The sequence below is a fragment of the Rhineura floridana genome, chromosome 4 (genome assembly GCF_030035675.1).
Source record: "Rhineura floridana isolate rRhiFlo1 chromosome 4, rRhiFlo1.hap2, whole genome shotgun sequence".
NCBI lineage: Eukaryota > Metazoa > Chordata > Lepidosauria > Squamata > Rhineuridae > Rhineura > Rhineura floridana.
This window is the reverse complement of record NC_084483.1, coordinates 68201578-68218656: the sequence shown is the minus strand read 5'-3', so window position 1 is coordinate 68218656 and position 17079 is coordinate 68201578. Positions and strand designations below refer to the sequence as shown.

Below are 17079 nucleotides of genomic sequence, written 5' to 3'. Positions count from 1 at the left end.
AAACACATTTTTAAAAAGCAGTTGCGTTATATAGGCTCTAGGCCACGAGAGTTTCTGCAGTAATATAGATGCAAGTCTTTGGCGGTATCGCAGACTCATTTTGCTTACAAAACGCGAACTGGCCATTCCTTTCTATGGAAGGGTGAACCAAGTTCTGAGGAACGTACATGTCTTAGAGGCCAACACCTACATGCAGTAATACCCATACAATTTGGGGTAGCTTGTCTTAACAGTTGGCGAGTGTTTCTCACTTAACACTTTCCGTGCCGCCGCCATTTTAAGCGCTTTTGCTTCATCTACAACTAAGGAAGTCGTCATGGAAGGGACAGGCTACGGGCGGAAATACATAAGTAGTTCCGCTGGGTCCACTTTTTTCTGGCCACCGAATAGTTTCTCAAACCGGGGGATGAGATGCAGGGTTGCGATCCCTGGTGTTGCGGGCTCATAGGTCCTAACCTAACCACAGAGACGGGGAGAAAATAAAAAGGTATTTGCAGAGTCGCTCAGAGCTAACTTCCGGTTTCGGACCGTGGAACCATCGACCCGCCTCTTACGCATAGAGAGCGTGTATTCGGGTAACGCGCGCGAGGGCACGTGATAACACGTGAGAGAAACCGGAAGTCGTGGGTTCTGGGTCCTTTCCAGTGTTTTGACAGGAGTTGGTATCTGCAGGTCCAGCGGTAGCCGGGGTCGCGTGTTCCCCCTCCTCTACGATGAGGCGGGTGCGCGCGGCCGGGGAGAGGCTGTGCCGGCGCGTGCGTGGGGTGGAGGTGCTGCGCGAGACCTGCCGCCAGTACCCGCTGTTTTGTTGCATTCTCCTGGGGCTCAGTGCGGCGACTCTCCTGCTCAGCCGGTAAAGTGGGAAGGGGCTGCGCATGTTTGGGTGCGGGCACTCTGTCACGTGAGCACGCTAATGGGGCTCGGGGACGTGCGAACGTTTGTTTTCATTCTTGCGGAATGCCTTGTCAAACTAAAATGTTCTCGTTCTCGTAAAATAAAATACACCCAGGGAGTGGAACTTAATAGCGGAAGAGAACTGATAGGGAAGGGGGGTGATAAGTCGAAACGGGTAAAAGAAAAGGGTACCGTTTTAAGTAAGTTCCGAATATCTGTTTTAAGAGAAAAGTAGGGTGCAAAAATAAACACAGAAATTGCGCCAATGAGGATTATTTCCGCAAGCCATTCCCCGCCCCCCTTTCACAGGGTCACTTTTCTATACAGTACTCGGTTTACTGCTGTCCTCTGTTATGTATCAAGGAGAGGCCTGCTATGACTACCTATCATTTTCCTACACATCCTCACAATGCTGCTCTTGAAAGAAAATCTGTACCTTGCTGGGGCTGAGTCTCACAAGGCCTGGGGAAGCTACTTGGAACTGTTAATGATGGTTTCTTTTCAGCATTCATTGACCCCCGATAACCTGGAGTAGCTGTATTTCTTTAACTTTTATGACTTAGATACTACATATCAATTTACGGTATTATGCTTATTCCCATTTGGGCTTCAAAGCTTTGGTCATTGAAAGTTAAGCTCTGAGGTAAGCAGACAGTTTCATCATCCTTTAGCACAAGGAAGGAGAATCTGTGATCCTCCAGATGTTGGTTAGGAATGAGGGAGCTGTAGCCCATTGGTTAAGATTCCTGGGGCTGATAGGAATTACTGTGGAACACAGCATAAAGTAGAGAGCCATATATTTTTTTTGGCCCAAAGGCGTTGTCCTCGGGCTACTCATCTCTGTTACCAATTTCCATTCAAGTTATTGCAAGAAATTATTAGAGGTGTAAAATTTCTGGGAATTTTGAAGCCCTGGGGGGGAAACAGATTTTTAATAATAATAATTTTTATCCCACCCTTCCTCCCAGAAGGAGCCTAAGGTGGCGATATGAAATACTTATTTTTTAGCAGACTTTCAGATTGAAATTCATTTTATTACTTTAGGAACATGAAATGTATTATGTATAACTTTATTTGCCTGTAAAATTATGATGCTTGGTATATTAAAAGTATAGTTTAATCAGACAATAACAGATTGAAATTACTTTTAAAAATTTTTGTTACAAATTGAGCTGCAAGCTGCTGAAGTGTACAGAACGTATTATCTTTTTGGGTTTGAGTTTGAGGAGCAGGCAAAAACAATAAAAACAGAAAGAATCATGAACATTATATTTATTTACTTATTAAATTTATCTTCCTGCCCTTCCTCGCAAAGGAACCCAATGTGGCAAACGCACAAGCAACAAAACATCTAAAAACATATTTTAAAAAGTAAAACAAAGGAAATTATTATATGAGAATTACTGTGTCTCCTCTAGTCATCTACAGTGTCAAGCAGACTTAAAGCACTAATTTCCATAGAAAGAGCAGATGGGGGAACCAAGACTCAATGAATACTAATGAAATTTAAATCAGTCTCATTTTCTCTATCCCTTTCTGCTTCTTTGTGATGCTTTGTACTTTCTCCCACTCCCAGTCCTTTGAGGCCTAGTCAAAAGCACAGAAACAGATTCACCAACTATGCCAACAAAAGGATACCTACAGGCAAAGAAGCCACTGAATCCTTCTTCCTGTTGACGTGTGTGCGTTGTTGCGTGAAACAGCATACGTTACATTGGAGTTAAGTTGAGCAAGAAACATCACAGAGGCATTAGATCAGGTTAAGAGTCTTTACTACAAGACATTATGGCTTAAGGCTTTAAGATTACATGTAGAGTTGCTCCCGCCCCCCAGGAGAGAAGTTCTCAGTTCAAAGACATGACACAGAAGAAAACCTCTCAGTTCAGAGGCAAAATACAGAAGACACAACTTACAGACTCTGTTAGAACTTTCCCAGTTGCTATCTCACGTTACCATGACAACGGCTGGCCTTGGAGTATCTGCTCTCAAGCCAGCAAAGACATAACAGTGTTACTTCTCCAAACTTGCAGACTTGATGGAAAATTAAATCAGTGACAGTACAGTTCAATGGTCAACACTTCCTTCTCTTGTGTCAATGACAGAAACTCATCTGGCTTTTGCATTTGACAGGTGTTCTCAGTATACAACTCAGAAGACTTGTTTGTCCTCATTGTACAGGAATTGTAATGATCTGGTACATAGACTTACTTAAAAGTCTTCTGGTTACTTGGTTTTTGAAATAATTTTAGGAGAGGAAAAATACAAACACTTGCCCTAAGCATTTTATTCATAATTCTAAAAGAAAATATTTCATAATTCAGTTTTTTTAAAAAACAAAAACAATGCTTCAGAAAAAAACGGGAAAAATCCTATTCTCCCCTGTGATGTTCCTATATTAATGTATATATGGTAAGTGTTGGTTGTTTAGAAGATACATGGTAAGTGGAGTGAAAGAGGAGGGGGAGTGAATGGGCAGTAGAATGCTAGATGATTGGCTGAGTGTTTAAAATGGCTGAATGTATAAAAGGAAGAGTGAGAGTGGAATCTAGGTGGTAGAGGAGGTGAAACTGAGTGGGTTGCTTGGTGGGGTTTAGAGAGTTGTTTGCCAGGAGAGAGTGGAGAAGGAGGGGGGTGGAGTTCGGATTAGTATTGAGTAAAACCATATGCTTATGTGCCTTAAGAAGAAATCTTGTTAATCTTGTTAGCTTTGTTATCTTTAATAAATACTTAATTTGGTTTACCAAAGGCCTGATCCTTGGCTGGGGTTTCACAGACCAGAAGGGAGGGTAAGGCTGAAGGGAAACTGTAACAAATGGTGGCAGCGGTGAAGAGAATAACAATACCAGTATTCAGAGTCTCTGGGAATACTAGTATTAGGACGTGACTGGTGGTTGCCTAGCAGGGGGATCTGTTGAGATCTGTGCTAGAGCGGGGAGAGAAACAATAAAAAAGGACAGTCCGGACTGGTGGAGTCCCTGGTGGTGCCTAGTGACAGGCAGTAGCCACGCGCAGGTAGGAACCTGACAGGGAGAGCCAGGGAAGGGCGTCACAGGTGGTGGCAGTAGCGGTGGGATACGAACAAAGGAGACTACATCACAAGTGTTGGCTGTAGCGGTGGTACGGATACTAGAGAATCCCTAATAGTTGTGTGGCAAACAGAAATAACAAAACAAGATTACTTGTGAGAGTGACTGGCAAAGAGTGTGTGGCAAAGAGTGAGTGACCATGGCTGAATATATAAAAATGAAAAGAGAGGAGCTGGTGGAGAAGTGCATAACATTCAATTTACCTCACGAGGGTAAAGGGGTAGATGAATTGAGGGTAGCACTTATAGGATTTGCAACTGCTCAGCAAAAACAACCTGTCAGAGAAGAGACCCCAGAAGGATATTTAAGCAATCCCGCTTATATAGAGTACTTGAGAGAGAAGTTAAGATGGGAGGCTGAGGAAAAAGACAAGCAGAGGGAGTTGGAAGCTGAGAGATTGAGGATGGAAGCTGATGGGAAAGACAAGCAGAGGGAGTTGGAAGCTGAGAGATTGAGGATGGAAGGTGCAGAGAAGGAAAAACAGAGGGAGTTGGAAATTGAGAGAATGAGATTGGGGTTTGAGGAGAGGGAGAAGCAATGAGCATTGGATGCTGAATTACAAGTAGAAAAGTTAAAATTTGATAGAGAGAAATTTCACTCTGAGGAGACAAGGAAAGACAGAGATGGAGCAAAAATAAAAATTACTCCAAAGGACTTTGCTGTCTATGAGCCTGGTCAAAATCCTCAAATTTACCTCAGCACCTTTGAAAAAGCAGCTCAGTTGTGGGGGCTACCTGAAGATAAATACATGCAGTATTTATCAAACCTGATTAAAGGGGAATTGGCTGAGGTATACCAATATTTCCCCTCAGACAGGCCCGTCACCTATGCTGAATTCAAAGAAGCAGTGTTTAAAAGATTCAGACTGGGGCCTGATTATTTTAGAAAGCTTTTCAGAAACTGCCAGATACAGACAGGGAGGTCTTTCGTGGAGCTGGGGGCAAAACTGATGGACATATTTGGGAAATGGCTGACAAGTGCAAAAGCTCAGTCTGTGGAGGAGGTGAAAAATCTCATGATATTGGATCAATTATACCATCAGTTACCACCAGAAATAAGGCTCCTGGTCAAAGACCGTTCCCCTACATCGGTGCAGGAGGCCGCAGAGATGGCGGATCACTTCGCCTCCAACAGAACTGGCTGGGTGGGGAAAACATCAAGAGATTTTAAACCCAGACCATATAATGCTGGCAGAAGGGATGTGGTACCACAGCGAGTGAGTCCTCCAGTAAAATCTGAAGGGCACAGGACACCCCAGAGTGGATCTGTGTACCCTAAAAGTGAGGAGAAATTATGCTACAAATGTGGTAGACCGGGGCACCTACGTTTTCAATGTGAGGTTGCCAACCCCATTAGTAATCCTGCTCAGACAAGGGCAGTGAAAACAGAGCCCAAGGCTTTAGAAACAGCGAAAAAGGTTCAGTTCTGCCAGATAAACTGGACAGAAGTAACAGACCTTGATTCAAGTCTGAGAGAGGAAGTGAGTGTACAAGGGGCAAATTATTGGGCATTGCTTGATACTGGTGCCGCTCAGACATTACTGAGGCCAGATTTAATAAAATCTGAGGTAATATTACCTCAGGAAACTGTGACTATCCAAGGAGTGAGGGGTCAACCAGAAAGTTTGCCTGTGGCCCTGGTGGAAATGACTTGGAGAGGCCGAGAGGGCCGACATAAAGTAGGCATTAATGCCCAGCAACAAGAACCAGTAATACTGGGAAGAGATGTAATGGGAGCCCAAGGAAAGATATATGTAGTGACCAGACAGCAAATTGGCAGAGAAAAAGAAGCCATATCAAGGGGGGCTGAAACAAACAGGGTGGAATCTGTTAACCAGCCTCAGGTCACCATAGCAACCACTAGCAGGCCTGCTGAAGGAGACAAACTGTATCAAGTGGTCTCTGATAAGAAAGAAGCAGAGCAATTCAGGGAAGAGCTGCATGAAAATATAAGTTTGAAGCAGATAAAGGAACAAGCTCTGACCCAACAGATTCCTTTCACTGACAAACTGAGGAATCAAGTTGTGTGTGAGAATGGGATTTTATATAGACTGTGGATGCCCGCTGAGAGAAAGGATGAATGTGAACCAGTGAAAATTGATAGTACCTAGCAAATACAGAACCAGATTGCTAGAGGTAGCCCACAATGTCCCATGTGCAGGACATCTGGGAATAAAAAAGACCAAGAGGAGATTGGCGGCACACTATTATGGGCCAAACATCTCCAAAGATGTAAAACAACATTGTCTATCTTGTGGAATATGCCAAAAGGTGGGAAAAAGTGGAGTAAAGACTAAGGCACCCTTAAAGCCCCTTCCTATAATTGGACAACCCTTTTATAGAGTGGGAATAGATTTGGTGGGCCCTTTTTCCAAACCCACAAGGCATGGCAAGAAATATCTAGTGGTGGTGGTGGATTTTGCCACCAGGTACCCAGACGCAGAAGCACTAAGATCTGTAGAAGCCCCTGTAGTGGCAGAGGCTTTATTAAAAATCTTTATGAGGCTGGGTTTCCCTCATGAAGTGCTGACGGATCAAGGCAGTGTATTCATGGGAGAAGTGATGCAATGTATGTGGAAATGTTGTGGTCTAAAACATGTAAAGACCACTACTTACCATCCCGCCACTAATGGGTTAACAGAGAGATTCAATGGCGTTTTGAAGGGCATGATCAGAAGCTATGTTCAAGATCACCCACAAGACTGGGATGAACGGTTGGGATGCTTCTTATTTGCATATAGAGAAGTCCCTCAAGAGTCAACAGGCTTCTCACCCTTTGAACTCATGTTCACTAGAAAAGTGAGGGGACCTTTGGAACTATTAAAAAAATCATGGGAAGGAACCCTGGGAGAGTACAAAACATCTGTAGTAGATTTTGTATTGGAATTCTGCAATAAATTAACATCAATGATGGAAGTGGTGAAAGAGAATCTCAGTCAAGCTCAGCAGAAGCAAAGTTACTGGTATGACAGAACAGCCAGGGAACGTGTGTATGATGTGGGAGATATGGTTATGGCGTTCATACCCAGGAAACATGACAAATTACAGGCTAACTGGGAAGGACCATATACCATCAGAGAAAGGCTTGACACAGTGACATATGTAATCACCACAGACCAATTAAACAAAAGCAAAGTGGTTCATGTAAATATGTTGAAGCCTTACCATACCAGGGATGCACAGGTGTTGCAAGTTACCTTATTCCCTGAGGGAAGTGGGCCTGAACTTCCGGATTTGGTACAGGAAAGCAAAGACAAAGGAGGGGTAGATCAAGTGGAATGGTCAGAGGAGGTGAAGGAGGAAGTAAAAGAAGAGATTCTGAGAGTTTTGAAAACCTATAGGAATCTCTTTAGCAACAAACCTGGCCGAACCAGTATAGTTAAACATTCCATTGATACTGGAGATCATGCCCCAATCAGATCTGTTCCGTACCGTGCGAATGGGAAAGTTTTGAATGAGATCAAAAGGGAGGTGGAAGATATGCTGGAATTAGGAGTGATCAGGGAATCCATCAGTCCCTGGGCCTCAAGTATTGTCCTGGTTCCGAAAAAAGATGGAATGACCAGGTTTTGCATTGATTATCGGCTAATCAATAAAATTACTGTCCCAGATGTGTATCCTATGCCTAGGGTAGACGCAATGTTAGAGTTATTGGGGGCAGCAACCATTATCTCTACACTAGATCTCTGTAAAGGATTTTGGCAAATGGAACTAGACGAGCAATCCAGAGCCAAAACTGCCTTCAGTACACCAGATGGGTTATATAAGTTTGTGACCTTACCCATGGGACTAAGGAACTCACCAAGTTCATTTCAGAGGCTAATCAATACTGTGTTGCGAGGCATGTCAGATTTTGCAGTGGCCTATATCGATGACGTGGCCATTTTTAGCAAGTCGGTGCCTGAGCATGTCCAACACCTGACAACAGTATTGGAGGCCTTAAGAAAAGCAGACCTCACAATAAAAGCTAAGAAATGCCAGTTTGGACTAAAGGAAGTAATCTATTTAGGACATAAGGTGGGGAGTGGGAAAATCACCCCCTTATGGAGCAAGGTGGAGGCAATACAAGCGTGGCCGATCCCCTTAACCAAAAAACAAGTAAGGGCATTTCTGGGTGTGGCTGGGTTTTATAGGAAGTTTGTGAGAAATTTTGGGGAAATAGCAACCCCCTTGCATGAATTAACAAAGAAGAAGTGTTGTGAGCGTGTGGTATGGACGGATGAATGTCAGAAGGCTTTTGATCTACTGAAGCAAGCCTTGTGCCAAGGACCCATATTAATAGCACCAGACTATGAGAAACCATTCATCGTGGCTACAGATGCGTCGGACCTGGCGCTGGGAGTCATCTTACTGCAGGAGAGAGAAGGCACCAGACATCCAGTGGCGTACCTGAGTCGCAAGCTGACGCCGAGGGAGAAAAACTATTCGTCGGTCCAGAAGGTGTGCCTAGCGGTCGTGTGGGGACTGAACAAGTTGCGCCCATACGTGTGGGGACGAAGATTCACAGTGACTACGGATCATCGGGCCTTGTTATGGTTACAGACTATGAAAAACCATAACACTATGCTGCAGAGGTGGTCCTGGGCCCTACAGGACTATCAAGTGGACTTCCAGTTCATAAAAGGCAAGGACAATGTACTGGCCGATGGACTTTCCAGGCAAATGGCTGGGACTGCAGTGACGTGACCAGACGAACGAAGAAAGACATTTTCCCCATAGAGACTTTTATTTGTTAACGCGATGTATAAATCCTGGAACAGGAATAATACTCTGCTGTTGTTTTAAGGGGGGGAAATGTGATGTTCCTATATTAATGTATATATGGTAAGTGTTGGTTGTTTGGAAGATACATGGTAAGTGGAGTGAAAGAGGAGGGGGAGTGAATGGGCAGTAGAATGCTAGATGATTGGCTGAGTGTTTAAAATGGCTGAACGTATAAAAGGAAGAGTGAGAGTGGAATCTAGGTGGTGGAGGAGGTGAAACTGAGTGGGTTGCTTGGTGGGGTTTAGAGAGTTGTTTGCCAGGAGAGAGTGGAGAAGGAGGGGGGTGGAGTTCGGATTAGTATTGAGTAAAACCATATGCTTATGTGCCTTAAGAAGAAATCTTGTTAATCTTGTTAGCTTTGTTATCTTTAATAAATACTTAATTTGGTTTACCAAAGGCCTGATCCTTGGCTGGGGTTTCACAGACCAGAAGGGAGGGTAAGGTAATGACCAAGGCTGAAGGGGAACTGTAACAAATGGTGGCAGCGGTGAAGAGAATAACAATACCAGTATTCAGAGTCTCTGGGAATACTAGTATTAGGATGTGACTGGTGGTTGCCTAGCAGGGGAATCTGTTGAGATCTGTGCTAGAGCGGGGAGAGAAACAATAAAAAAGGACAGTCCGGACTGGTGGGGTCCCTGGTGGTGCCTAGTGACAGGCAGTAGCCACGCGCAGGTAGGAACCTGACAGGGAGAGCCAGGGAAGGGCGTCACACACCCCTCCCCCATTTTTCTGGGTTTGTTTTCTGAGTCTTTTTTCCCCACATCTCTAGAAATTACTCCTTTCTTTGACAGTTGGCAGCGTGAAGGCATGCATGCATGAACAGGCAGCAGAAAGAGCAACTTTGGGTGCAAGTTTTCTAATAGAAGCAAGCTGAAAGTCTTTTAAATACACTTTGTAAAGAGGGGCATTGTAGACCAAAAAAGAAATTAGGGACAGACCACATGAAACAAAAAGTGTCAGTTAAAGTTATGTGATTGCTTCAACTCCTCTGTGACACTGTCTCTTTAAAGCCCACAGCAGTGAGTTAAGCCCCTGTAACCTGGTACTGTTTTACTCTTTCATATACTTGCTGCCACCACAGATAAATGTATCTGATTCACCCTTAGCAAAACCAGTGACAAGAAGTGTTTGTGAAAACAGAACAATATTAAAGTATAGATGTTATTATAAAGAGCAAATTCACTTTGTGGTGTTAAGCATTTGGTTTCAATACATTTCTCTTGGTCTTTCACTTATGGTACTAGTAAAGTTCTTTAAACTCTTCGAATTCTACCTCTCCTACCCACACTAAAATATTTCTAATCCGTCTCCACTCCTATCTAAACCCCAAATAATAATCAAACACTGAACCTACACTCTCTATCTACCACCCTCCACACAACACTGTTCACTCTCCAAGCATTAAACCCTAACCCAGCCTTTCCCAACCAGTGTGCCTCCAGATGTTGTTGGACCACAACTCCCATCAGCCTCAGCCAGCATTGCCAATGGTCAGGAAAGATGGGAATTGTGGTCCAACAACTTCTGGAGGCACACTGGTTGGGAAAGGCTTCCCTAACCAAACATTATTCAAGCCCTGTCCAACTGTCAAACCCTCAAATATTCAACCCTCAGTCTCTCAGCCAATCACCAACCAGCACACTCCAACATTCTACTTACTCATTCCCCCCTCCCAACACTCACCACTTACCTTAAGCATTCTAATATTAACTCTTACCATAAATACCACATAAGCAGAAAACATAATGCTGTGGCTCTGATCTTGATGGGGGCCTTTTGTGCCTCTTTCTGGGTGCAAAAATAATAACACAATTTCAAGTGAAGTTCAGTATTATGTGAAGTTTAAAATTTGGTCTCTTGGTATAACATTTCTGGTCATTGCAAGCTTTACAATTGGGTGAGATCTAAAATAGTGCAAGCGGGCATCAACTCATGCAGTGGTACTTCTTCCTCTGCAGCTCCCCATTTTGTGGGACCCTCTCAAGCAGATTTTGGGGACATGTAGATAACTAGATGGAGTGAGGAACAGAAGGACCTGAGATGGATACACAGACTTATAAAAGGAGCCTATCCATATTCTCTCTCTTGAAAAAGTGGGAGGTTTTTATAATGTTGGAGAAACTTAATTGTATTTTTCTAGATACTTGTACTCTGTAAATTCAAACAAAGAAGCCTCACAAAGAGCTTATAATAAACTTGTATACATTAAAAATATAAGCTTATTTTTCTTTATAATGAATAACACAAGCATGTGTCTTCTCAGTTTGGGGTGCTTCAGGCTTTGATGCTGTCATCACTTGGGAATTCTCCATCTGTTTTGTATTTGGCAGCAGGTATCTTTAGAGTGAAAGGACTAGAAGGTCTGTGTTTCAAAGCAAGCACTCATGGGGACTTCTCTTCCTATGCTCCAGATTACCCATTGCAATCCAGACTGCAGTATTCCAGAAACAGAAAGCAGAGCAAATAAGTTTCTAGAAATGTGAGATAAAGGAAAGGCAACCACGTCCCAGAGTTAAAATTAAATTTGATATGAAGAACTTCGCTTAGCTCAAAAGTAGTATAGTTAGGTACACTTTGAGAGTAAAGCAAAGCTCACCTGCATCTCCATTGGAGTGCAAGTCTTGAGTTACCCAATTTCGTTGGCTGTATCAGTTCATCATGGTGCTCTAGAAGCAGTAGTCTTCCACCTTTGCAGATCCGGGGCCTGCCTTTAGGCTAAAGATGAACTGGAAGACTCACTACTTTTTTTTTGCCATATATTTGTATTGTGGTAATGCTACTGTTGCAACCCAATAGTGTGTCTTGACCTATCAGTTGAAGACCAATGCCCAGACTAGGGGAAGAAGAAATCTCTTATTCTCTACCATCACCTCAATCCTGATGTTTTGGGTTGCAAAATATCTCTCTCTTGATCCAGTGAGCCATCACTTTGGGCATTTCTGAATTCGGTCTTGAAGTGAACAGGATTCTTTCTCTTAGAACTATTCTGAGAAACCACACTTTTCAACTCAACACCTTTTCAGCTCAGTATATTATGGCCCTTTGTTCTTGTATGTTTTGGTATCTTTTCTTCTATGTTGCATCTTTGTAATGTTTTTGGTAGAGAGCAGTCACAAAGATCCACTTTGAGAGTCCGTACTCAGCAAGCAGAATTACATTGGTTTAGCTTAGCACTTCAGTATCATATACTTTAAGTATCAGCTAAGATTGTGTACCGGCCCATGGGCAAGCTAAGCAGCTATATCAGCAGAATAGCTGCCTGTAGGCAAGGGGGGCTTGTATTCCCCCCCAGCCTTAGTTCTCTTTAGAGTTTAGCATTCAGCGTCTAAGCCAGCAGGGAGATGGGCAAGGGATGGTCAATGTATAGCTCAGAGCCAGCTGGGTTTCTAACAGGCAAAGTTCTGATGCTCTGCCAAGAGTGCTGGGAAGTTGCCTTGTTAACCAGATAGTGTAGACCTTGGAGCAGTTAATGCCCTGCCAGGCAATTAGAGGCCTTGCTTATCAGCTATTGTTATGCTGTATGATCCTGGGAAAGCGCCCCATCATTGAAGGGCTATGCTGGGAAAGTGGTGACTTAATTCTTTGTCTAATTAGTTGCTCATTACTGTGTTGTAAACACGTATCCTATAAAAGGGTTCTTGGCTGCCTGGTTCGGTGTTCAACCTGGTCCATGCCCGTGCAGAGCCTGGCAGCCTGTTCCATTGTATTGAGTACACCTGCGGGTTGAAAGCTACTCAATAAACACTTTCCTTTTAAGTAAACCTGTGGCTGAGTCTGCCTTACTCTTCTCTCTGGTACCTCGGAAACCTGAATGCCCAGGAAGGGGGCATACAGATTGCTTCTTCCATTGAAATGTGAGCAATAGGATGTATTTAGATTGTTGATTAAAAAAAAGAGAGAGGTACTTGTCTACTTAAATTGATTGATTAGATTTATATCCTGCCCTTCCTCCCAGTAGGAGCCTGGGGCAGCAAACAAAAGTACTAAAACACTCCTAAACATAAAAAAAACCAAACTTTAAAATATATTACAACAAAACATCTTTAAAAACATATTAAAACAAAACATCTTTAAACATATTTTTAAAAAGCTTTAAAAACATCTTAAAAAACAAATTCCAACATAGATACAGACTGGGATAAGGTCTCTATTAAAAAGGTTTGTTGAAAGAGGAAGGTCTTCAGTAGGCGCCAGAAAGATAACAGATGGCACCTGTCTAATAATTAAGGGGAGGGAATTCCAAAGGGTATATGCCACTACACTAAAGGTCAGTCTCCTATGTTGTGTGGAATGGACCTCCTGATAAGATGGTATCTGCAGAGCGTAGTGATGGACTAGGTATACAAGGGGTAAGACGATCTTTCATGTAGCCTGGTCCCGAGCTGTGTTGGGCTTTGTACACCAAAACCAGAACCTTGAACTTAAATTATCATTAACAGTGTGACCAGGGCTGGGTTAAGGCCAACTGATGCCCTAAGCACACCCCAACAATGGTGCCTCCCCCAGCCCTTCCATTGCTTAACTGACAAGACGTTAAAACTCAATAAGTGCTGAAGGTGAAATAAGAGATTGAAAATTCAGTTTTCTTCCAGGCCAGACCCCACAACTATATTAAATAAAAACTTTAAAAAAATTTTTTATTTAACACTAAATAGCAGTAAGCAATATAAGCAAATTATTTACTTATAACTAGGGCAACAGAAAAAATGCAAATTTTCAACACTGTTTTATGCATTTCTTAATAAAATTGTTAAAAGGGAAAAAATGCAAATACAAAAATTTATTGAAAATGAGTTTTAATCACCCTCTCAAAGATTATAAGGCAAAATAAGGTCTGATATTATCTCTGCTGAAATTACGTGATCTCGAGAGCATACTTTTCAATTTTGAAAATCCTTTTTCTACAGAAATCAATGTTGTTGGACAATTTTAAAAAAATATATTCTAATGGAGAAATATCATTATTTGTACAAAACCATATTTTATTCCATTGCTTTCTAACCTTGAAGATACATAGCATTTCCGCATACATGGATCAAAAGATGCAAAATAATGCTTATTGACATTGTTGCCTACTTATAACTTTATTTATACTTTAAAAAGCTTACTCCTAGATTTTTTTAATTGCGAAGTCTTTGATCAAGTCCTCAAAACTAATCTGGCGTAACAAATCTGCTTCTATTCTTAGCAGAGACAAGGCATCCAGCCTGTCTTGTTGCATAGTTGTTCTGTTGGGATTTTTAATATGCTTGAGCTGAGAAAATGAACGCTCAGCTGTGCAATTTGTGACCATTAATTTTAAAAAATACCCAAGGCAACAAATATATTTATAATGATTAGAAAAACACTGAAATTAGTGTTGGTAAGACAGTCAAACATACTGAACTCTAGGTCTATGACACCTTCAAACTTTTAAACTTTAGTCACTCACCATACCAAAGAAAATGTTTTTTTAACAATTCAGATTAAAGTCGAACACGGCAGATAAAGAGAATTACAAAAAAATCAACTAAAGTCGAGTGAAAGAGTTGAGAGTTAAGGGCATGATAGCTAGTGGGGGAAATCTGTGGTGCCCCCCTTCCCTTGGTGCCCTAAGCATGCTTATTTTGCTTAATGGTTAATCCAGCGCTGAGTGTAACCCTATATAGAACAAGCCTCACTGAGTTCAATAGAATTTCCTCTCAGGAAGTATAAGATTACTGTTCAAGTTTTGTGTATTTTTAAAAAAATTAAATGTTATATGATTGTCTTGATAGCTGTGCAAATTAAGGTTATAGTATACAGAGTGTTGAATATATTTTTCCAAAGTTTCTAGCAGAAACAATCAAGCATGTCTTTTGCTGTCTTGTGGACTGTAATTTTTCTCTGTTTTTTAGGTATCTTCATATTCTTATGACCTTCTGGTCATTTGTGGCGGGAGTTGTCACATTCTATTGTTCCTTAGGACCAGATTCCCTCTTGCCTAATATTCTGTTCACAGTAAAACATAAAACCAAGGTAATGTATAACTTCATTAATATGATTTTATTCCTCACATGGCAGCAACAGCTAAATACTACTTTTATTTTTCATTGTGAGGCCACAAGGTTTATGTAGTTTTAATTCGTAGATCAACTGAAACATTAGAGAACTGTTTTTAGTTGATGCTACTGCAAGTTGAGGCATCTTGATTTAAAATAATAATTTTTTTTCTCAATTTTTATTCAAATTTTAAAAACCAAAACAATACAAAAAGAAAAAACACAAATCAATAACTAATACAATAAAAAAAGAAAAAATATATAAAAAGATTGACTTCCGATTTGTCGTAGTTCAGCTATAAATCTATAATATATAACAAGCCTGTCTCTTAATAGATTATAAAATCACCTTCCTCCAGCGGTTATCTTAATTGGTTTCAAATCTCATTAACATCATATCATTTTATTCTTCCACAAAAAGTCAAAGAGAAGTTTCCAATCCTTGAGATATAGATAGACATGTCAATTAATCCAACTCATCAAGTCTACTAAGTCCAGTAATTTCAAATTGCTCTTCTTCCATTATCCGTATTGGTTCCATCTTCCATCTTCCATCTTTACGCACCCAATAATCTTGCTGTCATAGTCATATAATAAGAGTCTGATAGGAATTTCCTTTATCACAGATATTTTCTTGCCGTCAATTCCGAACGTATCACTGAAGTATTGTTGCAAAGCCGCATCTCTGTTCCTCTTTTTTACATGATACACTAGCACATCTCTTGAAGATTTTTCCATTGACACAAAACAGGGATTAATTCTGTTAACTTTCTCCATTTCAAGTTCCATCAAATCCTTCCAGTCCAGGAATTTTTTTGAACCGATAATATCTTTATCTCCAATCTCTTCAATTCCTTCAGTGACAGCGCTGAGTTCCAAACCGTAATATTTGTCTCCAGGATCCATCACAGCCAGGAAATCCAAATCTTTTTCCATGTCCATATTTAATCCAATCTCCATAGTTTGAACCTTGCCTTTAATTTCTCTTTCATCCTTTTTTTGTTTTCCAGATCTATCTTTATTCTCCTTTCTCATAGAATCCTGAATTTCTTTCAGCTCCTGTCTCATTTTGTCAAATTCAATTCTCAACGCTTGACTATTATTTCTCAGTTCTTGTTTTATTGACTTAATCCCATTCATTATTTTCTGAAACATGTCTAAAGATAAAGTCCCTTCTTGTACATCCATGATCTTCTTAATTGTCATTCTTAAAGCCAAAGGAACAAAACTCCTTCAATTTTCAATGTCCCAAGCAAAGAGCAGTTTATTTCTTTATCCAGTTACAAAGGAGTTAATCTTTCAAACCAACTAGCGTCACACTCTAGACAGCCCTTATCTCTTATATGCCCAGAAGTGCAAAAACAGCTTTAGTTCACAGCGTCCAAATAACTAGTAGCAGACAGAATGAGCAGATTCGTCAAAAAAAAAGTAGATCAGAAAAAATAGTCCCAGACATATATTACACAAAAGTCTTATAAATCAAAAAGATTTTTCTTTTCTCTTCCAATCAGAAACCCCTCATCCATTGTAATCTTTATAATGCTATTTTCCATGTCAGCTTTTTGCAATAAAAAAAAGATAGGCTATTTTTATTTTCTTCCCCCTTAGTTCCGAGAGTAAAAGAGAAGGAAAGTTTTGACTCACCCAGGTTTTCTTAATTGCTGGTTCTTTGACAAATCTCTTTAGCTGTATAGATAAGAAAGTAATAAGCGTAGACAGGAGAATGCTTGCCTGTTAGTCCGTTTTTCTTTAAAGAAAAAAAAAACGGGTCACTTATTCAGCTGAGCTAGCTAGAAATCCTCGCTCCGTCCAAGCTGCTGGAAGACCTTCTTTCACAGACAATTCTGACGAATTCCAGTCTCCAACAATCACAACAAAGCTGTGTGGGAAATCTCACGTTTCTTCCTTATCTGGAAGAAATTATCCCCAGTCAAAAAAACCCCTTCTGACTGGATTTAAAACTGAAAAAGTTTCATCCAAGACGGGAGCCCGTCTCAGAGGCTGCACAGGCGGAGGGATCCTCCTGGGAAGTCAATTATTTAAAATAATAATATAGATGGCCTTTCTAATAGTAGTATTTGTTTATTAAATTGTATGTTTTGCACACTTCCTTCAGTATTTAAAAAGTATCTATATTGAGATTTTGGTAATATACAAATGTAAATTTAATTAGATAAAAGATTAATCAGATAATTTGATAGCTATTTATTGTTTTACTGGATAATATAGACATATTTATAAAATGTATGGACCATTCACCTCATCAAAATACGTTTGTGTGTAAAATAACCTCATTCACCTCATCAAAATAAG

The 17079-nt window shown here is 40.9% G+C and overlaps 1 protein-coding gene across 4 annotated transcripts in view; it reads left to right on the top strand.

Annotated features, from left to right (window-relative positions):
- The first annotated feature begins 393 nt into the window (after nucleotides 1–393).
- Nucleotides 394–17079, top strand: part of SNX14 (sorting nexin 14) — a 79131-nt gene continuing 62445 nt past the window's right edge. Inside the window, exons 1-2 of one of the 4 annotated variants that reach the window (XM_061623269.1) lie at nucleotides 394–487; nucleotides 14623–14743. In XM_061623269.1, the coding sequence (XP_061479253.1) occupies nucleotides 14639–14743 (105 nt within the window). In that variant the 5' untranslated portion in view covers nucleotides 394–487; nucleotides 14623–14638. Of the gene's footprint in view, nucleotides 488–561; nucleotides 854–14622; nucleotides 14744–17079 lie in introns of those variants that run through there. The other 3 variants (XM_061623270.1, XM_061623267.1, XM_061623268.1) reach the window with 3 other exon arrangements.